Below are 23,173 nucleotides of genomic sequence, written 5' to 3' on the forward strand. Positions count from 1 at the left end.
TGGATGGGGTGCTGGGGTGGGGTGAAGCTGGGTTTGGGGTTCCCAGGGCAGAAAGGCAGGAGAAGTGGGATGGTGGTGGGATTTTTCAGGGACAGTCATGGGCCCGGATGCTCACACAGAGGCTCCAGGAACCACATGGCCACACCAGCGTGGGGGACAGTCTTGGGCGGGGCTAGAGGAGGCCAGGGCGAGGCCAGGCAGGGGCCCAGCAGGCAAGCAGATGGAAAGGTGTTTCTGAGGAGTTTTGACAGGACTTGGGGGCGCCTGGGAGAGGCAAGGGCAGGAGGGTATGTGGACCCGGGGTGGGGGCGGGGTCAGCCAGAGCCCAGGTGGGGCCTGCGGGGACAAAGCAGCTTCACAGCTTCTGGGCTGTGTGCCAGGGCTGGCAGGCAGGGCAGCTGGCCTGGTGTGGTGAGGAGAGAGGCTCTCCCTCCCCAAGCACACCCCAAGGGGCCGGCCAAGAGCCCGGGAGAGGAAGAGAGCATGACTGAACATGACGGGCTGTTTATATTGGCCCCGAAGAGAACGGGCTCCTTCCAACAGATTTCAAAGCCGAGGCCTGGTCAGCGGCCACATGGAGAAGCAAAGTGTAATTTCAAAACTAGGGGCAGAAAGAGAAGAATCTGGGGAGGGGGCCCCTTTGTTCTGGTCAGAGGAAGGATATGAACCTCACAGCAAGGCCAAGTTTTCAGTAAGGAAGCCCCCCCAGAAAGTGATAAGGGGTGATGGGAGTCTGAAAAGGTGGGGGCATGGGGTGGAAAAGAGAAATAATTGCAGAAGAACGTCCCAGGTGCCAGGTTGGTTCAGAATATCCCCACTTTCAACTGGAGGAACTAGCATGTTCCCACAGACCTTCTTGGGGTTCACACACATGTAAACATGCACACACACACACACACACACACACACACACACACACACACGTAAACCTACATGTGATGCCTCCCATTTGTATGCACATATGTACACATCTTGTACAACTTAAGACAACACACATCTATGAACACAGATGCACACGAAGTGGTACTGCACACTAAGTGATATGCATATGCACACCCAATGCATTTGCACACACACGCGGGGCTCCCATATGAAAGCACATACAAACATCGAAAAATATATACATGTGCATGTTGATGGACAGCAAACACACATGTACACTTAGAAGCATACCTACCGTGTATGTGTAAACATACATTTATATGCATGCACTCATATCCTTTGGGTGTGCACCAGAGCACACATGAATACCCTCATTCATGTGTGCATGCATGCATGCATGCATGTATGCACACACAGGCTCCCCCGCTGCCACCTCTCCCCTGCTTGCCTTGCTGCCCTCCTTCCTGCAGAGCTCTGGAGTTGCCTCCCTGCAGGAAATTTCAAAAGAGACTGTTTATACAACTTCTAGTAAAGAAATAATTATTATAATCACATTAAGCGATTTGGCTGTAAAATTCCTGCAAAAGGGATGGTTGTCCTCAGGAGGCGGCGGGTGGGGGTGCTGGACAGCGGGGGAGGAGGTGGCCTGGCGGCAGGGGGGCCCTTCCCCCATTTGTTTTGCTTATTTTCATCTCCCCTGCTCTGGGAAATGAGTACAGCTCCTTTTATGATGGACAGGCCCTTTCCCTGGTCCTTGACCTTCTGGGTGGATTCTGCTGAGCTCAGCGGAAAATGCTCGGCACGGTTGTGGCTCCCACATGTGGGGGGTGGGTGGGGAGCAGTGGGGAGGCCCTGGCCCTTCCCAAAAACAGAACAACAATAACAGCGGGCGGACTCTGGAGCCAGGCCGGCCGGGGGCCTGGACAATGTCCCGTGAAAACAGCTAGCAGAGGGGTTTGCTTTTGGCAAACCAGCCACTCAACATCACTGAGTTCTTGTGGCTTTCCTCTCTCAACATGTCCCTGCTGGCTTCCTCCACCTCCTCCCCAGGGACACTTGAGAGCCAGGATGGAGCCTCCTCTGATGCTTCTGGTCAGAGTTGTAGGTTGGGAGGCCTCAGAAAGTCCCTACCCCATAGCCTGGGAGTTGAGAATGGGTTTGCCCCCCTCCAGACCCTTCCATATAGAACCTGGGTGCCCAGAGATGCTTCATGCTCCAAGGCAGGAAACCAGGACTTGGTACCCCAGCAGTGTGCAGGCACTACCCCTGCTTCCGGCATGATAGGGTCACCCTCTGGACCCTGGGCCAGCCAGCAGGAGATGGGACCTTACATCCATGGCCCCTTGCCTTCCCGGGGTCAGCTCACAGAGGTACTAAGTGGTCTCCCTCATGTGTGAGTGTATCCATGCTCCTATGGGTTGAGCCCTGCCTTGAAGACTCCCACGATGCTTATAGCCTCCTGCTGCATAGAGCAGCCTGGCCTGAGAAGCCCTGAGTCTACTGGAGAATCTGAAGGGCACGGGTACCTGAGCTCTCCCTCCGCCACCCCGGCTCCTCCCACACTATTAGGAGAAGGAGGCTGGAGGGGACGGTTGAGCTCAGGACTATATTGACGCTGAGCACCAGGCAGCCGACCCACTACCTACATAGTTATCCAAAGGGAGGCGCGGGCCCTGGGTGAGCAAGCAGGAAAGGCTATCGGTAGTCGAAGCTGATGTATGGACAAAGCCATGCCCCAGGAAAGCCCGGTGACCACCAATCCACATTTCAGAGTTCTACAGAGTGAACACAGGGCAGAGCCAGCCCCAGGAAGGGTCAGGGTGAACGCTATCTGGGCCTTGGACCTGAGGGACCTGCTTTCTCTCGAAAGTGCTGGGTGACCCAGGGATGCTCAGGCAGAGTCAGAATCCTCTGCTCCCTCTGGTTCCGGGAGCAGCTGCCTGTGCGCCCACATGCCCATGGTCCCCAAGCTGGTCACTTGAGCATATTTCTGCCTTAGGCTGAGGGGCTGCAGGCACAGCTGAACGTGGCCCATGAAAGGCTGGCTGAACTGCGCCGAGAGCTTCAGGACAAAGAGGAGAGTCAGGAGGGGCTTCGCAGGGAGGCCTTGGAGGCCCGCCGGGCACTGGACGATGAGGCTCAAGAGAAGGATGTGCTGCAAGACTCCAACACCAAGCTGCGGGCCACCATCCACAGGGCTGAGCAAGAGAAAGCCAGGTAGGACGGGTACGGCAGGTACCCTATAGAGCAGTTATGGGAGGAGCCCGCAGCCCTGCTGATCAACCAGGCCATAGGGAGAGGGCACGGCAGGGGTAGCCAATGAGCTGGGCCAGAAAGACAGTGAAGGCAACCTTCAGCTGCCCAGATTAAAATGCCTACAAACGCCAGCCTATCCAGGGAGGCTAGGGACCAAGCCAACTTGTTCCCGTCCTCAAGGAATTCCCATCCAGCAGGCCTAACAGGCTAGGGAACCCGAGTTCCCTGTGAGTGGGCTGGACGTGGGGTCTCTGGGGGTGTCATAGGGAGGTAAGGAAGGGTGAGCTAAAGGGGAGCTGAGAGGTGAAAGGGGACAGGGGCACATTTCTGGCTACTGAGACTTGGACAGCCTCTGAGCCGAAGGCCATGGGAGCCCTGCAGAGGTTATGACTCAGGGCAGTGTGGAGGGTGCACACTGAGAGCGGCACCTCCCTGGGGAGGGTCTGTCTGACGAGCTCTGGGCCCAGTGTCCAGCCAGCCTGTGTCCCGCCTAGCTTCAAGCGGTCCAAGGAGGAGCAAGAGCAAAAGCTGCTGGTGCTTCAGGAGGCCCAAGCAGCAGCTCAGAAGGAAGCCTGTGAGCTGAGGGCCAGGCTGCAGGAGTTGGAACGGGCACAGGGGGATGCCCGCCGGAAGCTCCAGGAGCGCCACAGACAGGTGAGGGGGACTCCACCCAATCAGGTTGTCCCGGGTCCCCCTCCCCAGTCCCTGCCTCATAGGCACCCTGGGGGCCAGTTTCTACCCTGCTCTATGTGTGGAGTGACACTGGCCAGAGCCACCCCCCCTAGTGAGAGTCATAACTAACTCACAGATGCCTCCCATACTCCCCAGTCAGCACGTTCACCCAAAGAGGAGCCCCAAGTGTATATCTGCAGAGTAAGAGAGGTTGGATCCCCAAACCCTCTGCCCAGAACTGAGGTCCCTCGAACGTGGACAGCTCCTAAATGGAGGCAGGGGTCATTGGAGCTGCTGGGCCCCTGGCCCCACGGCACTGCCCCCCATGTTCTAGGTAAGGACACTGGAAGCTGAGAACCAGAGGAAGAGACGGGAGGTGAGTGAGCTGCAGGCCCAAGCCTCCAGGGACGCAGAGCAGCGGCGACGGAAGAACCTGCAGCAGGCACTGGAGCTGCAGAGGCAGGTAGCTGAGTCCCAGGCTGCCCGCGACGGTGCCCAGAAGGAGGTAGGAAGGCTGTTTGTCCCTCTGAGGGGGAACCACTGAGCTCTGGTACAAACGGGGACCAAGACAAGGTCCTTGGGAACACCTATGGGGGAGGCGGGAGGCAGTGAGCAGGGATGGTGGAAAGAGAGACCAGATGCCCATTTCCTCTCTATCCACTGTCCCCGTGATAGCCTGACCATGCGCAGCAAGGGGCAAGCGAAAGGGATCTGAGGGCAAGGGTTTGGTTAAGCTGTAGCCTCTTAATTCACCCAGATCTGTTTTAGGAAAGAGCCAAATCTTGCCCAGGTGCTGGGCAGAATTCTGGGCAGGAGCCAGGTAGGGAGGCCTCAGGACACTGAGTTAATGCCTAGACCCTTGCCTGTCCACATCACACATGCCCAACCCGTGCACACATACATTCCACCCCCACACACCCCCGCCGTGCCCCAGACTCACATAGCCCCTACGCCTGCTCCCAGGACACTGTTTAGCCACAGCCGAGATTGTAGCTCAGTGTGCTAACGGTACTGCATGCCTCCAGGGACAGAGGGGCCTCTCTGAGCCCAGCAGTCCCCAGATTTCAGACCCAAATGGCATGCCTGGCCATCTTGAACACCAGTCATGCCTAGAATGTGGGGGCTTAGCTCCCAAGCTCATGTGACCCAGAATGACCTCAGCCCCACACCTCATTCCGTGAATAAGGCCATTGTTATGCTGCAGCCACCCAGAAAGGGAGATGGGGCCAGGCCCCCCTGCTCTGGCTCAGGGGAAGGGGGCGGGCTGCCTTTCCCTCTTCCCCACAGCCTGTACATCCCCTGATCGTGCATGCACGCGTATCTAGGGTACAGCTATTGTCCCATGGTGAGAAGCGTAACAAAGCACACTTTGGTCACGACCAGGCTCTGAAGCGGCAGATGAAGAGGAGTGGCTGAGATTTCACCTGACTTAGGTATAGCCACCTGCCAAATACACTAGGAGACTGAGCTAGGGTACCTGCCAGCGATAGCCTGTCTTGGGATGATGCTGAGTGCATCTTCAAAGGGTATGCAGGACAGGGTTTCCCACTGGCCTGGCTGAACCATTGGTCCAGCCAGCCTAGGTGTCAGAATCCCTACACCTGAGTCCCAGCGTCCTTCCTACAGGTTCTAGGGTTACAGCAGAGGTTGGCTGGAGTCGAGGCGGCCAGGGAGGCCCAGGCAAAGCAGCTGGAGGGGCAGCTCTGTGAGAGCCAGAGGGCCGAGCAGACCCTGCGGGCCGAGGTGCGCAGGCTCACCAGGAAGCTACAGCAGGCCAGCAGCCAGGCCGACAGCCTGCAGGCCAGCCTGGACCATGCCCGTAGCCGAGAGCACATCCTGGGGCAGGAGCTGGCCCAGGCTGAGGGTGCCAGGCACAAGGCGGAGGCCCAGCTGGCTCGGCTCTGCTCCACACTCCGCAGTGGCCTAGGGCTCCGGAGTCAGAGCCGCTTGGCCTCTCCAGAGAGGTCCCGTTCTCCCACAACAGGTCAGTGATTTCCACTCTATTCTGTCCCCAACCTGAGTTCCCCATCCTTTCCTGAGGCCTCACAACACACGTTAATAACGAGACCGGACCAGTGCCAACAACTTCGGGAGTCTGTTTTTACTGTAGTACCCGTTCCTACAGGGCAGGAGCTGCAGAGAGAAGAGCACAGGACATCCATGTGTCTGTCCCTACCCACATTCCCTCGGCTTTCACCTCCTGCAGGCAGCTCCCAGACTCGCCCTGGACGGCAGAGGGCCAGCCCCACTACTCGATCCCACTCTCCATCCCGATGGCCCTCACCTGTACCTGGAGACCCTGACTCACAGACCATAGATGCGGCCTCTGTCAGGGATGCCCTGAGGGACTTGATGCAAAAGCTTCAGGAAGCCCAGCAGGAGCGGGTAAAGAGGGATTCAGATCTTCTACACCCACATGGGCATATGCCCCCAGAGACTCTGGGAGGCAGGGAGGAACTCAGTCACTCACTCAAGACTGCCGTCCATCTGTCTGTCCATTCCTGGGCCTGCTGAGACCCTGGGAAGTACTCTGTGGTTGGTTTTTAGACTGCCCTGTGCTGATTAACAGCAGAAACGCCGCCACCTCTCAAACCCAGCTGCCTCACATGGCCCAGGACTACTCTGTCCTTCAGAGTAGGCAGCAGCAAATGCCCTGGAGCTCGCCCTGCTGGGCCATTCCGGAGTCTGAGGACACTGCATTATACACCTGGCCAGGTCACCTGAGTGATCCCCACAGCCTCTCACAGGGGCACACCCTCCCCTCCTACTCACTGATGCCTCTGGTCCCAGGACTCCACCAGGGACACAATGGCTGCCCCCTTATGATTTCCTTGGGACGAACAGATAATCACAGAGACCACGGGTGTCGTCTCTTCTCTTTGGGCTCCCTCTTCCCACAGTACTAGACCTGGGGGGCAGGTTTCTCAGCTTTAATCCTTAGCCTATTGCTCCAGCCTCCTATGGCCACCCCTGGAAGCTCCCCCAACTCTATGTCCATGCTCCAAATCTAGCTTCTTCAGGCGCTGCCCTCCCTCCAGCCTCTATGCCCTCCCAGGCTAGGCTGTAAGCTCAGCCATCCACTATAGCTGGCCTTCCCTACAGTGTAGGGTTCCACTACCTCACCCCACTACCCTGCCCCATATGTTATGGGCTAGACCAGAAGCTGCCTGCCTGGCCTCCCAGCTCACTAGTGAATATCTTGCCCCCTCCCCCTTTCCTGCCAGACCACCCTGCTGAGTTCTTTCTTCCTGCCTAGGACAACTCTAGCATCCAGGTGGCCAGTTTGAGCAGCCGGTTGAGCGAGGCAGAGAGTGAGCGCCATCACCTACAGAGCCGCGTAGAGCAGCTACAGAGGGACCTAGCCGATGCAGAGGAAGGTGAACCTCTCCTTCCTATGGGGGGGGGGCTTCCATGTCCCTTCCTTGCCCACTTTTAGTGTATGGCCTCAGGAGGGCTCTGGGGTAGGCCTGGGACTGTGCCCAATGCCCAGGATGGCTCTGTGCCACCGTCCTCACTGATGCCTTCCCATTAGAGGGGTGGACTCCAGAGACCTCTGAGGCCTGCTGAATTTGGCCATGCCCCCGCCTCCTGCAGTTCTACCTCGGGCCAGCTGCAGCTGTGCCCTCCACTTGGCACCCTCCCTTCCAGAAATCCACATGACTCTGCTTGTCACCTCCTCAGAGAGGCCCTTTGCTAATTCTCCCCACCCCCTGCTGTTTTAAACTTACTGCCCCCCATTAAAAAGGCAGTGGGAGGCATGGCCCAAAGCCCAGGAAAGAAGAAGAGAAGGATTAAGGGTAGAGAAAGCAGGGCAGATACAGGGAGTCGTGACCCAAGGTTCAGAAGGTCAGCCCCAGGACCACTCCCCGCACCCCACCTGAGATGGGGAGCCTCTCCCAGCCCTGCACCCAGGTGACACTTGCCTCAGTTTACCCAGTCTACTTGCAGCCTGTGAACTGGGGAGGGGCAGAGCCAAGTGGCAGTTACCCCATGGATCTGCCAAGCGTGGGAGCCTCAAGCCACACACACTGTTTCCCCTCCCCCCCCCAGGCCAGCGCAGGGCAGAGGGTGCCCTGCACAGTGCCCAGGCAGCTCAGGCCCTGCAGAAGGAGGCACTCCAGAGGCTGGAAGCAGAGCACCTGGCAAGCACTCGAGCTGCGAGCCAGGAGAGGCGGAGGATGCAGGTAGGACTCCTGGGAGGTGGCTACAGACAAATCAGAGACGGTCATCAGAACGTGGGTCTTGGGGGTCCATTCCCCAGCGCAGTTATCTTGGAAGTGGTCCTCGACCTTATTTTACAAATCCATGAAACTGAGGTCTTCTGGTAAGGGCAGAGCAGGCAAGGGGCAGAACTAGGGATGGATTCCTGCCTTCCATGTCCACCCCTTTATCTGAGGTCCCAAGGGCAGGCACAGGGAGGTCCTACTTAGCTCTGAGGTCCTCACAGGTCTCTTTGCCGTTGCCCCTGGCCTGCCCTTCATTCTGCGTCCCTCCATCACAAAAGGGCTTGCGAGGGACTCAAGCATGTGTTCCCATGTCAGGTGCTGTGCCGTGGGTAGCTGCTGGAGTTGCAGTGGGGCCTAGAAACCCTAGAGAGGGAGCAGCCAGGACGTAGGTCAGGTCCTAGCTCTGGCCTCCCTCTGCCCTCTCAGTAAGGGGCTCTACACTGGACCACAATTGGAGTAATGTAGCAAGTGCTAAGCCTCCCCTGCCCAGGGGCAGGACTCCAGAGAACAGCTGAGGCCTTCCCAAATGTTCTGGGCAGACCCAGATGTGTAGGGAAGAGCATGCCCAGCTGGGAGGTCTCCCCCAAATATCAGGGAAACAGGATCCCCAGGTCTATTGTCAGGGGGATAAAGTTGGCAACCATGGACAGGAATGGGGTAAAAAACTACAGGTCACTTGTCCCCAAGTACCGCTCCGTGGAGGGAGCTGCAGGTGAATGCTAGCTTTTAGACGTCATGGGTTCCGTGGGCTTCTATCTAAGCGTCAGCTGAAGAAGCAAATACTAGGCCACACTGGTCACCAGCCTCACCCAGGCCTACACTCCCTCTCTCCATGCAGGGGTCCTGGGGGGAGTCTAGCCACCCTCAGAGGCCTTCCGTACAGAGCAGTCGGGTGGGCAGGAGCCTCCTGCAGGGAGATAAAAGGCACAAGACAAAGGCTGTCCTGCCTCCAGGAACAGCTTCCTCATCTGCCCAGGAGGTTTCAGGAAGACCCCTCTAAGCACAGCTGCTGTGGGGTGTGTGTGTGTGTGTGTGTGTGTGTGTCTGTCTGTCTGTCTGTCTGTCTGTCTGTGTCTGTGTGTGATGTGATGTGCTCTTCCCAATGGAGTGTTCCCACCCCAGTGTACAGGGGAGAATGGCCTTGGGTCCAGTTGAGTGCTTTGTTCTGAGTCCTACCTGACCCAAGGCTGACAGTGGCCCCCACTGCATTCATCTGCCCTTTTTGTTCATTCACAGCTGTTTCTGTCCACCTTTGCCTTTTCAGGCGTTTACCCCACTGACAAGGGCCACGTGATAAGAAACGGCTTCTCCACGGATTGCGTCCACGCTTGCTTCTCTGAGCTTTCTTAGACTTGAGCTTTCTCTTCCATGAACAGAAAGTTCACTCTTTGTTTTCCCATCTTCCTCAGTTCTCAGGTCTTCCTCTGGGGTCATCTCAAAGGCAGTCACTGCTGGCTGTGCTCAGGGGTCCTCCCACCGCTGGGCTAGGTCCACCTTCCATGTCCGGGCCGGGGGTCTTTGTCTCTCTTCCCTGCTGCTTCTGCCTGTGTCTTGGTGCTGAGGCTCTGTCTGTTCCTGAATCTCCTCTAGATGGACCTGGGGAGGCTGCCTACCACCACACCCCACACTTGCGCCCTGAGTTTCCATGTCCTTTTCTGCCACAGACCTGGGATCTCTACCCGCTACAGCCCACACTTGGCCAAAAGATCCCCGTGACTTTGCAGCTTGTGACCGACCATGAGCCGCTGATCTAAATTCCCTCATGCAGGAAGCCCATTCTCAGAGACAGCCCTGGCACAGAGGGCCGCTCCTGGGGAGAGCTGGCAGAATCCCCACCAAAGGCCTCGTAGAAGGCCCCCCGCCCCAGGCTTGCTAGGGCAAGTCCAGCTTTTTGCCATTCTAGGGCTGAAGCCTGGGTCTGGGCCAAGTACCACTTAGCTTCTAGGACTCAGGCTCCCAACCATGGGCCCTCTTGGGTTGACTCACAGAAGGACAATGCGAGCTAGACAACTCAAGACAGTTCCTGCTCCTCTTCTGATCCCAGCTCAAAGCTCTTGCGCGACTAGATGGAACTGAGGAGCAAGCCTCCCGTGTGCCTAACCCATCAACAGAGTCGTAGCCTTCATACCCCCTACATCGTGCCTTGCTCTGTGACCTCACGTGATCTTAGCCCAGCAGGGAGATGCAAGGGTCCCTCAGAGCCTGACTGGTATGGTTTCGACTGTATGGGGCATTCCAGATGACATCACAGCCCTGGTGAGGAAGCACTGTGCGGCCCTGCTCCCCTGGGAGGGACCTGATTTCTCTCAGACTTCAGGTTCTTTGTTGCCCTCTGAGCACCGTCTCAGATGCGTTACCAAGATGTGACAGTTCTGCGGATTTTTCTTAGAGCTCTCTCTAAGGTGGAAGCCAGAAGGCTTTCTTGTCTTTAAAATTTAAAAAAAATGTTGCCAACTCTGGGTGTGATGGTGAGTCTAGCCCTCAAGAGACAGCAGCAGGAGGATTGCCACAAGTTCCAAGGCAGCCTGCTTTGTATAACGAGAGAGCTCCAAGTTAGCCAGGGCCATGTGAATTACCAAAATGTTGGCTTGCCACGGTCCCTTTTCCCACCCTTTCCTGTCTGCTGTGAGCCTTCTGCACCAGCAGGGTCCCATCACCTGCCTTCTGCTCTCAGTCCTTGCCACTTCAGAAACAGCTCAGCCAGGGCTGTAACCTCAGCCACTCCAGATATTGACTGAGGAAGTTCAAGGGCTACCTAACACAGTGATGGCATTCAAGGCCAGCCTGGGCAGCCGTGAAACCCCGACTCAAAAGAAACAAAGTAGGAAAATGGCTGAAGATATGGCTCAGGAGTAGAGCTCTCGCCTAGCATAGACAAGGAAGGCCCTAGGCCCAATCTCCAGTGCTAAAATAGAACAAACAATAAACAAACAACCACCTTTCTTCACCGGTCTCTTCTTAGCGCATTGCCCTAACTCAGGTCTCTGGATACTGGGCCCTAAACTGAACTCCTGGCCCCTGCCTCCCACTTCTCCTTCCTGTCACTGTTCCCCGAAATCCAGAAGTTGGCTCATCAGTCATTCCTGCATCGTGGGCTGTGACTGTCATTTTTCTGATGATTGGAACTCTGGCCCCTGCCCTATCTCACCTTAAAAACAATGCTCAGTTTGGTTAGCAGGCCTCAAGCCTAACCCCTCTGAGTGGAACTCTTCCATGACTTTTTTTACTTTGCCTATCTTTGAAAAGAGGGGAACTCTGCTATTGTTGGAAGTCAGAGTGGGAGAAGAGTCAGCGGGAACTTGGAGACTCTATCCTGACATCTTAGGCTGAGGGGAAAGGCAGAAAGAGGTTCCAGTGTCCCCCTGGTGTGGGGAACCACGTCGGCCTGCGTCAGAGCAGTGTCTCCCCCTTCCGAAGACCCTCTGCCTGGGAACAAAGAGACAAAGACTTGTCTTCCTAGTGACACTGCTGTTGAGGTGCCCTCTGCTCCAAGCTTGCCAGTGTGGGGTCCTGAGGGACATGGGGGGCCACCTCATCCATATGAGTCAGTTTCCCTGAGATTTGGATATCCCCCCTTGTCTCTCTGCTCTCCTCTGTCCATAGCCACTTCTCAGTTCAGTGAAGATTCACTTTTTTTTTTTTATAGAAGTCTCCTAAAACCTATCAACATTATGCCATCTTTTTCTCACAATCCTGCAAAAGTGCCTTTTGTTCTTGGCCAGCTGGAGGCCTGGGGACATGGCTACTCTGATGGCTTCCCAGTGCCCCCTTGCCACACCTGGGTTGTTGCCAGCCCCCACAAGGCTGGCCTAGTGCCCTCCCGGTTCTGCCAAACCTAGGGCATATTCCAACGCAAGCCCTGCATTTTATACAACTTCTTTCACTTTCATGGACTGATTCCTCTCCCCCCACCCACCCCTGTTCACATAAGCCAATGTGTTTGTCAAGAAAAAGTTAATTAAAAACATATTTTTCTAATTAAATGGTAGGCTGTGCTATGCAAACAGTACAAGTCTTGTTTGAGAGCAACTCCTTCCCGTTGCCAGGGCTACTCCAGGGCCCACCAAACAACAGGGCACACAGGGCTGCCCTGAGAACCTAGAAGAACAACAAGACACACATGGCTATCCTGGGACCCAACGGAAAAATGGGACACAAAGGTTATTCAGGGAGCCCAGCAGAATGATAGACACAGAGGACTGTCCTAGGGACCCAGCAGAATGACAGGACACAGGACTACCCCGGGGACCCAGCGGTATGTACAGCATGTCCGTCCGCAGCATGAGGACATACACCCACCATCAGCAGGGCACATGCATCTGGATGGGCTTTCAAGCAGAGGAACCAAGAACTGCCCCTGTTCACACACTCCTCATGCCCCAGTGGAGAGGCCACTAACATTCTCTGTGGGATTGGCACCAGGTCACAGCCCCAGAGTCCTAGCGGCACCTGAAGAGGCCTTGGACTCCTGCCCAGGCCTCCCCTGTGGCAAGCACACCCTGAACATCTCCACTGGCTTTACACAGCCCACTGCTCGTTTGTGCTCTCTCTCCTACTGGCATAAAGAAGCTTAGGACCAAGCTCTGGGTTCCAAGTCTGGGTGCACCTGGCCTGCCTTGGGGGCGCACGTTTGCTGGGGCTCACATCGCGGGCATGCGGGCCCAGCTGCTGTCACTGTTTGCAGCTGTAATTCCTCAGTGGTGTCACATGTGTTTGGATTTATCTGTGCTAAGAATATGTCCTGCTATAAAAAGAATTGTTGGGCTTCCTATCCTTGTCTATCACTGGCGTGATAGAAACTGCACGGGAATTAGCTTTTCAAGAAAGGTTAACTATTCCACCCTACAGCTCCTGCCATGCACGCTATCCCCTCCAGTCCTGGCCAGTCTCTGTCTCTACCATTTCTTGGATCGGTGTGTCATTTGGGAGTTAGGCATGCCAAGAACCTGTATGTACATCACCCTGGGCCTCAGTTGACTTACACACGTATGCAAATGTGGTGGTACATGAATGTCTGTGCACAACGGTTTACCGGGCGGAGGTGTGTCTGGAACCGTCTACCCCACTGTCCCTGACCATTGCGGGGTTTGCTGCTATTGCTACTCTGTTTGTTATTCCTAATTTGCCTTACCCAAAGTCTGTCTTTTCAAATAATCAACTTTTTTTTTTTTTCTTTTTGGTTTTTCGAGACAGGGTTTCTCTGTGTAGCTTTGCGCCTTTCCTGGAACTCACTTGGTAGCCCAGGCTGGCCTCGAACTCACAGAGATCCGCCTGGCTCTGCCTCCCGAGTGCTGGGATTAAAGGCGTGCGCCACCACCGCCCGGCTCAAATAATCAACTTTTATCTCTTCTCCCGTTTCCATCTCAACTACTCACTCCAGCTCTTACCGCTAATAATACTCTTACTGTTTTTGCTGCAGTTTCCTACTTCTTTAACGCGATCTGTTGGTGTTTGAGCTTTCTTCCCTTCTCCCTAGCTGTGATTTGGTGTGTGTCCTTGCAGTAGTTTTCATTCGTTTGTTTGTTTGGGTTGGTTTTCTCAGAGTCGTGTAGCCCAGGCTAGCCTTGAACTCAGTACGTAACTAAGGATGACGTTGAACTTCTAATTTTCCTGCCGCCACCTCCCAAGCAATTCGTTTGCAGGCAGACACCATCATGCCTGGTTTATGTGGTGCTGAGAGATCAGACACAGGACGTCATGTATGCTAGGCACATACTCTACCCATGAGCTACATCCCAGTCTTCCTGAAGTTTGGAGTATAAATTCTCACCCTTTCTCCCGATGTCCCTGGCTTCTTGTTGCTGTGCGTCCCTTGCGCACATGCTCCCTAGAGGGCTTGGGCTCTGGCACAGAGGATGGCTTGCTTAGATCAGTTTCGTGTGGGTCTTTATTTCTGTGTGGGCTTGGTGGTTGTATGTTGGCTGGGCGCTTTGGGTTTGGTTTTGTCTGTTTACAGGGTAGATAATATTTGAGATATGCTAGCAAAATTTTGAAGAAGAATATTAAAACCGTGGTGGCCAGCATGATCAGATAGGAGAACCAGCATAACGTAGACAGCAGTGTACCTGTAACCTCAGCCTCGAAGAAGGGCAAGTGGATCCCTGGAGCTCACTGACCGACCAGCTTAGTGGAATAAATGAGCTCTAGGTTCAATAAGATGCCCTGTCTCAAAAAAAAAAAAAAAATGTGGAGTTGCTGAGAAAATGGCTCAGGAGCTAAAAGCACTTGCTTCTTTTGCAGAGAACCCAGGAATGTACAATTTACAGTACCCACAGGGTGGTCCACAGCATTCCATAATTCCAGTTCTAGGGGATCCAATCAAAGCTCTTTTCTGGCCTTTGCAGGCACCAGGCATGCATGTGGTACACTCATATGCATGCAAGCAAACACTCTTACACATAAAATAAAAATAAATTAAAAAAAAATCCTAACTTGGAGAATAATCATGGACGATATACAGCATCCTCTAGTTTTCACGTGCACAAGCATATGTACCTGTACACACATGTGCACAAGCCCATATGAACACATACACACACACCTTCAATGACCCAAAGTCATCGGTTTGGGCCCAAGGGACATGTTTAGGGTGCTTGGTAGCCTGTTCCAGCCTTCTTTTTTTTTTTTAAGATTTGTTTATTTATTGTATATACAATGTTCTTCCTGCATGTATGCTTGCCGGCCAGAAGAGGGCACCAGATCTCATTCTAGGTGGTTGTAAACCACTCTGTGGTTGCTGGGAACCAAACTCAGGACCTCTGGAAGAGCATCCAGTGCTCTTAAGCCCTGAGCCATCTCTCTCCAGCCCCTGTCTGTCCTTCTTAATGAAGCCAGAGGACACTGAAAGAGCCTTCCACCCATCTGCTGTTGCACTAACCGGCACACAGCACTTTATCCTCTACCATGTTCCTGTCTATCACATCCACACACCAGCAGGCTCTCGGGCAGAGGCCATGACTCTCATGCTCCCCTCCCCACCCCACCCCCACCCCCTCTCTCCCTTCCTAGGAGCAAGTGGACACCCTGCGCCAGGCCCTGGAAGAGAGCAGCAGGCACAGCCAGAGCCTTACAGAAAAGGGGAGGCAGCTGGGGCCACTGCAGCAGGTGAGGGACCCTAAGAGGACAGGGTATACCTGTCGCCGGGAGGCAGTGAACCTGCTCACCATGGCGAGGCACTGCATCCGAATACCTAAAAAGTTCTTCAGCATAAAAGAAGGCCCTAGGCAGATGCCAGAGGCAGGTGTGGAGTCGACTGTGTATCCGATTCCCAGATGACAGACAGTCAGGAAAACTGAGGTTGGAGGGACACCACAGTGAGTCTGAGGGCTGACTTTCTTGCTCCACAGTAGGCACCTTCAGAAGGATGGGTTATTAGCAGATGCATAGTTTGGGGCGGGGGGCGGGGAGGGGAATAAACTGAGCCCAAGACCATCCTCAGACAGAATGCCTGGCTCCGAGAGGCCAAGGACCTCCCATTCCTGGCCCGTGCCCATGCAGCCTCTTCCCACCCAGGTGCTTCTGCAGAGTCACAGGGAGCAGGGAGCGGCGGCGACCCAGCGGGCCGAGAGGCGAGCCCTGCGGGAGCAAACCACTTCACTGCGCACCGAGCGGGCCCGCCTGCAGGGGGAGCTCGCGGCGCTGCGCACGCGCCTCATACAGGTATTTGTTCTTGAGTCAGGGGAGATTCCTAGAGATACAGGGGAGAGCTGCAAGAAGTGGCGAGGGTCCACGGCTGGCCCGAGAGCGGGTGCTGGGAAAAGAAAGGTTGGTCCAGCAGGCTTTTCAGTGTCTACATTTGACCTGGCAATGGTGCCAAGTTCAGAGGCAGCCCCAGAGTTTCCAAGCACCTTGTAGAGACCTCTGGGGGGTGACAAGGCACCCTATCTTGACTGTCTTTGAGGAAGGTGAAGTACCAGGGATTAGTAGCACCACCCCTGACTTTGTGGCCAGCTCTGCCCAAACTACCTCCTGGGCTCCTGGGTCCTGTTCACAGTGGAACTATCACCCAACTTTGAAGGATGTCATGGGCTGTGTCAGGGGCAGCAGGTGAGGTGGCAGATACAGTGTTCTGCAAGCCTCTCTCAATGTCCATTGCCTGTCCCCTTCTCAGATTTCTCATTGAGAGCCCTCCCCCACCCCCAGCACATGTAGCGGAGCAGAGCAGACAGGCAGGCCATACAATGAGACCCAGTGGTCTTTTTTTTTTTTTTTTTTTTTTTTTTTTGGTTTTTCGAGACAGGGTTTCTCTGTGTAGCTTTCTCTGTGTAGCTTTGCGCCTTTCCTGGAACTCACTTGGTAGCCCAGGCTGGCCTTGAACTCACAGAGATCCACCTGGCTCTGCCTCCCGAGTGCTGGGATTAAAGGCGTGCGCCACCACCGCCCGGCGAGACCCAGTGGTCTTGATGCTGCGTAGGGCTATGGATGGTCATTGCTCAGCACAGGTCAGGGTACAAGACAGAATGCGTGCAGCCTGGTATCCACTAGAAGAAGCAGGGAGGAGCAGGACACGGCCCGTTTAAGCTAGCTTTGCCGAGTACAGGGCTAGGCTGTACTCTGATACCCTCACTGCCCTCTCCAAGGTAGAAAAGGCCCAGAGGACTGACCCTAGAGAAAGAGTCAGGAGGGAGATGGAGGATGGAGTGTGGAAGGGAGAAGGGGAGGATAGAATCTGCCAGGCTGGCCAAGTGGCGTCAGCAAGCTGATGTTTGCAAAGCAGCGAAGCAGGCACATTTGTGTTGAGATGTCGAGGGCCTCAGGCCTGGGCTCTGAGGCAGGCCGCCCCTCTCCAGGCCTCTACTCACCCTTACACCCCAGCCTGCCCAGGGCACAGGAGCCAGCGGGCCAGGGTGGTGACAAAAGCCACAAAGCCGCTTGTCCGTACAAGGCTACCTGCCTTCCCACAGAGGGAAGGTGGTGTCAGCGGAAGGGGTCACCAGGGTCTTGCTGTAGTCGCTGGGGGGAAAGATGTGCTAGTCCGAGCTGAGCAGGGCTGGGGAGCAGCATCTGTGCCTTCCTGGAGGTGGCACTGCCCAGGGGCAGCAGAGCTAGCTGTGGGCACAATGCCAGCGCCGGGCCCTTGGGGCCCAAGAGGGGGAGGGCAGGAACAGCTAATTAGTTCCAGGAGGTCAGCTGTGAGGGGCCCCGCAAACCCATAAACCCTTTATTGGTGTCTCAGGAGGGGAAACCCGGATGTGGACATTTATTTATTTTGGATTTCACTTTTCTCTTCTCTTTATAATACGCATTTCTAGCAGTGTAACTAGATTTTTTTTTTTTTTAAAGAAACAGGGTTCCCTTTCCAGTGGAGAGGACTCTGTTTTTCTCAATGCTAAAGAAGAAAATTTCTATTTTTATTTTTTTTTAAGGCTCAGATCCTGACCCTATAACTTTGCCCATGCAAACAACTCACTATATCCCAAGGTCCCGAGAGTTTCGCTTGGGCTCCAGGCCCCAGCTGGCACAAGTAGACCTGCCGAGCACTGAAAAGGGAGCTCCTGGCACTTGGACATGACCCCAGCAGACCAGCAGCAAGCAGGCCCAGCATTTGAGCAAAGAGGCAGTCCGGCTAAAGAACAAGGCCTGCCTCTAGTCCTGCCTTGCTGATGGCCAGCCTGGCGAGACTATGAAGCCGAGATCCCCTACGTTTCCGAGAGCACCATGCAGATACTCTAGGCTCCCTGGGTGGGTAGGCAGGCTTCTGCCGTTCTCAAGGGAGAGGACTCCTCGTAGCTGTGTCTTCCAGAGGTTCCATCTGCAAGATAAAAGGATCCCTGACCTCCACACGGAAAATGACTGTGTCTCATATCTAGCCTACAGGCTACTCCTATTCTGTACCCATCCTGGTGGGAGTGGGTGACGAGGAGGCCTCTGTCCCAGGACGGCAAAGACAGCTATGCCGCTTTGACACACGCTTTTTGGCACTGTGACAGTGACGACAGTCAGTTCTGTGGCTTTGGGTGTGCAGAGTTAGAAGGTCCTGTGCTTTGCAAAAGACCATAGGGGCATGTAGCGCTCAAGAGGCCTGAGGACGTCTTGCAGGAGGTAGACTTGCACGGATCTTCTAATGCCACCTCCCTTACCAAGGATCACTACAGGAACTTCTGCTGGTCCAAAACAGGGCAGACACCTGGCCCCTTCTCCTTATCTCCTCCTATGGCTGCAGATGCCAATAGACCTGGGCAGGGGCAGTAATCTTGCCAACTCCACCAGGAGATTTGGAGTCCGTCCCAGACGCACCCTTTACTCTCCGGAGGGCAGTCCGCCCTGACACTGCACCTCTTCCAGAAAGACCCTAAAAAGATGCCACCACAGTTCTGCTTCCCCATCTCCCTGCAGGCAGAGCGGGAGACCCTGAAGAAGGAGGAGGACACAGTGATGCTGGGGGCCAAGAAGGAGCTGCTGCTGCAGTCTCTGAGCAGTCTACACCAGGAAGTAGACGGGGCCCTTCGGCAGAGTCAGCAGCTGCAGGTGAGCTGAGCCGGTGGGCGGGGTCCTGCGCTGTGTGCGCTTGGGGATAAACCTGGGGCAGATTCGAATGGTGCAGTCCCCAAGTGGTGGGCCCATGTGCATGTGAATGCCACATGTGACGAGTGCCAAGCCGAGACCGAGACAACAGTGAGTCCACCAGAGATCCCCTCAGAGTTCCAGACAGAACTGGAGTCAGGACTGAGAGCAGTCTTTTAGGACTGTGGAAGCGGGGGGGGGGGGGGGGGGGGGGGGGGGGGGGGGGGGGGGGGGGGAGGGCTTGTGAGCCAGGCTCTGCAAAATGGCCCAAGAAACAGGAGGATCAGGCAGGCCTACTCCACCATGATGGCGCCATATGTATCTCCTAGGCCCAGGGCTTGATACCAGCCTGTGCTCCTTTGAGGGTTCAGTCACCCCTTCTGCCATGGACACCACCCCCCATTCCAGCTGACTACCTTTAGGGAGGATGGATAATCATCAATATTCAGTAACCTCCAAGGGAACCTGGGATGCTGTTCACACAGATTTAAGGCCCACTCCTGGGGCCTGTGGCTTGGGCTCCAGCCCAGCAAAAACCCTTAGCAGGTGGCCTGGACTCAAAACCTGTGGGCTGAATATGTATGCCAGCTCCAGTCTGTTGCTGGTCCTGGGCCAGGGCCAGCACCCCAGCCGAAAGCAGTGGGGCCAAGACAGGAAGTGCAGCCCCAAAGATAGGGTGGGGCATCCCACTGGACCTGACCCCAGGATCCCAGCAGCCCTCAGTGCCTGTGTTCTCCCTCCAGGCCCAGATGGTGGAACTGGAACAGGCCCACACCCAGCGGCTCCAAGAGCTGGCTGCCCAGCACCAGCGGGACCTGGCAGCTGAGGCCAAGAGGCTCCACGAGGCCCAGCTGCAGGCCACACAGGCTCTGGAGTCCCGTGAGCAGATACACCAGCAGAGGGTGAAGGTCCTGGAAAGACAGGTAGGGCCGGGAGCCCAGGTCCTCTGAGCAGGGCTGCACAAAGGGGAAAGGAAGGGCCCCTGTTCCCATAGCACCCCATGCAAGAGTAACCACGTGACGTCTATTGGGAGCCGGGGCTCTTAGCATACTCTGTGTGTCTGCCTGCCCTTTTATGAGAGGCTCCATGGATCACCCGCAGCTCACTGAGTGGTAGAACATGGGTTCTGGACTTCCACTGCCCTGTCCCTGAGAGGATGATTCCCATCAGAGGTAGCTGTGAAACTGGCCGGTCACCAGTGACATGCAGAGACTGCTGTGGCGTACAGCTAACCGTGGTGGCCCCGGACCTGTCCTTTGAGTCACGGGGAGAACATCAGCACGTGAGCAGCTAGCTTAGCGGGCTGGGAAAATGCATCTGAGCACAGAGCCTTGGGGGTGTGCGTACAGTGCCCTCGCACAAGTACGAGTGTGCATTGAGCCTGCCCCAGCCGAACTGCGGAGTCAGAACCTTAGAACCCCTGGTGGCCAAAACCCTTATTTTACGGAAAGGAAACGGATACAGAGAGGCGAAGTGGCTGCCCAGTGTTACCTCCGGCTTAGTGTCCATGACCCACTAGCAACGCTTATTCCAACCCAGTCATTCCAAGCACATTTCTGGCCATAATAGAAAAAAAAATCCCCTTCACTACTCACAGGGTGCTTACAGATGCTCATCATTGCAGGCCCAAGCTGATGAGTCCCTCTGCCTGTCCATCTGCTGTTCTATCCCATGCATGCTCCCTTGGGAGCCATGGACTGCAGCCTCCACCACCGCCACCCCAGCCCTCCCTGACACAACTCTCCATGGCTCTGTTCCTGGGGTCGCTCCCCCACCTGACTGAGGCTCTGCTTTGTCCCCAGGTGGCTAGCCTGAAGAAACAGCTGGACCAGGAAGTGTGGCGGCGACAGCGACAGGCCCACAGTGACTAGATGACACTCTGAGCTAAGCAAGGACCACAGTTCCTTCCCTGCACCGCTGGGCTGGGTGGTCTGCACCCACCAACCAGGACAGCAGGCTCTGGGGTGGATGTTTGGGGAAACTGGTGCTATGCACACTATATACTTGAGGGGCCAAGTTCAACAAACATTGGTGTGTTGTGAGAAGCTGCATGGATAGGCAGCCACCAACCAAAGCACACTACACTACCAGTGCCTCCCCAGACTGCAGAAACCCTGCCTATGGGGACCTCAGCCTCCCGCTGAGCTGGGCCACATTGTTGGTCACTGCTCTTTTAAATTCCTCCCTGCTGCAAGGAGCAGGGGCGTTGATCACCCCTCAGCCCATACCGGGCCTGGGGCTCCATTTCCAAACTGGACCTGCTGCTTGGGCCAGGCACCAGTGGCTGGGCCCTGTCAGACCAGCTCCCTTGCCACGGGCTGCATCCCATGCCCTCAGCTCTGGAAGCACAGAGAAACACATGGAAAACATTTCCACCAGCAAGAGCCAAAAACACAATGTCCTGCAAGGCCGGCCACCACACCCCACATCCAGAGGCCACAGGATCTTCTACATCCAGGAACTGCAGTCCCGGCTCGGTGGCAGGTGGCTGGAAATGACTCAGATGCAAGTCCCCTTGATTCGCTGGCCACGGGGGCATTGGAGATATGAAGCTCTCCCAGCATCTCCCATTTCTACACCAAAAAATGCTGGAAAACGCCAGTGGAGAACCCTGCTCTGGTTGCTATGGAGACCAAGGCCATCATCTTAGCAGAGCCTGCTCCTGCCTCACCTGTTGGCATATGTATACACCTCTCCTATTTAGCACCAGCCAGAATGACCTGTCTTCCCCTCCAGCCGGTCTCTTTGGCATTGTAAATAGCACTTCCCAGTGCCTCTAGGCTACCAGCCAGCCTGGTAAACGCTTGCCTGCACCACAGGGTGCAGGTTGGCCCACAGCTTGTACTTCCGCCAGGACCTCCCGAAGCATCTTTGAGGACCCTGGCATGGGGCAGGAAAGGCCAGAGGCTCCTGGAGCCCATCCAGTCACAATCATGTAGCTGTGGCCAAGACATGTGACAGCCTGTCAGTTCACTTCAAGATCACCAGGGACTTTAAAATCAGCCATCCTGGAGTCAGACCTTTGGTTGAACCTAGTAACCAGATCCTGCACAATCAAGGTGGACCGATAGGCTTGATCACTGGTGACAGTGTTAAGAGGGATCCTGAAGTTCAGCCCAGGCTCTGAAAGAGCATGGAGACCCATTGGCAATGGCTTCCCTGGACAAAGGATAAGTTCACAGTGGTACAGGTACTGTGATATGCCCACCTACAGTTTCCAGGTACCAGCCAACACTGAGCCTAGTGGAGGAGAGTGGATGGCCTGTTCCACCAAGGACTGAGAAACTGGGACTTCCGACTTGGCCCTCACCTCCCTTCTTCCCTGGTCTGCAGTTCCCTTGTGGTAGGATTGAACTCCCTGCTCAAGGACCCCAGAGTGGCACAGGAGATTTCCACAGGAAGCCAGGGAGTTCCTCCACTGCTCATCGCAGGAGCCCACGTGTAGTGTGGCTCTTCCTGTCCTTGCAGGGCTCACTGGTGTCCCGGGGACACCGATGGGATTGAAGCTGCCAGCTGAGCGGGTATCCTGGAAATGTACCTGGAAGCGGAGGACACAGTTCAGCAGGGAGAGGCCTGGATACTTCTCAGGACCAAAGTGAAAGACACTATGATCTGGCCAAGGTGCTCCCTGGTGATCCGGGGCCTTTACACTGGCTGCTCAGGAGAGCAGAGTATAGTGAGGCCTTCTGAGAGTGCCACGCTTTGAGTATTTAAATCACTGCAGGGGATATTGTTCTTACTTATTCAACATAAAGGAATGTGTTTGGGAAAAGAGATGTTTTCTAAAGAATATATTGCATTTCTCTAAACATTTTCTAAGGCGTGTGCGCATTGGTGTGTGTCAGAGTCTGTTGATTACTGCTCTGGGCAGAGTGGTAGAGACTGTGAAAGGCCTTCACAGCTGTGCTATGAGACCACTGTTTGGGGGAAGCGGGAGGGGGGGGCGGCGGGGGGGTCCTTGCAGCTGGGCCAAGATCAGATAGGTAACTAACTCTTGGCAGCCAGTGGGTCAAATCCAGGACCCCACAGCTCACTCCATTCGGGCCTTGCCTCAGTCCACCTGCCCAGTGGAGCTGCAGGCACACACTAAAGAGGATGGAATGATAGCCCTGGATAGAGGCGAGGCCACGGAAGGAGGCAGCTGGGGTGAATAATTCAGGCTATGCAGGTGGTGGGGGACCTAGCCTTCTGGCTCTTGTCCTCCCCAGAGTTTGAGAGGAAAGGACTCGGATACCTCACTGCTGGAACTGCCCAATCTTACTCAAGCAGTTTCTTTTTTTTAGACTACCTCACATTTGATTCCTGATCTGTACAAAGTCTGATGGATCTCAACATCCATTTGAGAGGTGCTAGCCTCAGATCTGCCCCTCACCTGAGCTATCTGAACAGGCTCTCTGGATGTCTGTGAGAACGAGAAAGTGGCCCCGAGGCATTGTCCTACAAAGATGGAGTCTCAGCTCCTTGTGGAGCCGGGAGTGGCACAGACATTGTGAGGCCTGGATCTCATGTGTAGCTCCTCAGCTGGCGTTCCACAGATGAGCCTCTGCCTGCTCTCCATCCCTAACAGGGGTTGGAGAGCACAAAATACCGAAGTATCTTCCAGGGCTCTGAACACCAGGAGACAGACAGACAAA

The 23,173-nt window shown here is 55.4% G+C and overlaps 1 protein-coding gene across 2 annotated transcripts in view; it reads left to right on the top strand.

Moving 5' to 3' along the window:
- The window catches only part of Crocc2 (ciliary rootlet coiled-coil, rootletin family member 2), a 63,128-nt gene extending 40,784 nt beyond the window's left edge, over window positions 1-22,344 (top strand). For both annotated transcript variants that reach the window (XM_016008003.3, XM_042259884.2), the window contains 12 exons: window positions 2,882-3,099; window positions 3,633-3,792; window positions 4,145-4,315; window positions 5,437-5,794; window positions 6,017-6,195; window positions 7,067-7,187; window positions 7,861-7,994; window positions 15,045-15,140; window positions 15,549-15,695; window positions 18,372-18,503; window positions 19,283-19,462; window positions 20,342-22,344. In XM_016008003.3, the coding sequence (XP_015863489.3) occupies window positions 2,882-3,099; window positions 3,633-3,792; window positions 4,145-4,315; window positions 5,437-5,794; window positions 6,017-6,195; window positions 7,067-7,187; window positions 7,861-7,994; window positions 15,045-15,140; window positions 15,549-15,695; window positions 18,372-18,503; window positions 19,283-19,462; window positions 20,342-20,410 (1,965 nt within the window). In that variant the 3' untranslated portion in view covers window positions 20,411-22,344. The remainder of the gene's footprint in view (window positions 1-2,881; window positions 3,100-3,632; window positions 3,793-4,144; window positions 4,316-5,436; window positions 5,795-6,016; window positions 6,196-7,066; window positions 7,188-7,860; window positions 7,995-15,044; window positions 15,141-15,548; window positions 15,696-18,371; window positions 18,504-19,282; window positions 19,463-20,341) is intronic.
- Window positions 22,345-23,173: the final 829 nt, after the last annotated feature.

This window comes from Peromyscus maniculatus, chromosome 13 (genome assembly GCF_049852395.1).
Source record: "Peromyscus maniculatus bairdii isolate BWxNUB_F1_BW_parent chromosome 13, HU_Pman_BW_mat_3.1, whole genome shotgun sequence".
In the NCBI taxonomy this organism is placed as follows: Eukaryota; Metazoa; Chordata; class Mammalia; order Rodentia; family Cricetidae; genus Peromyscus; species Peromyscus maniculatus.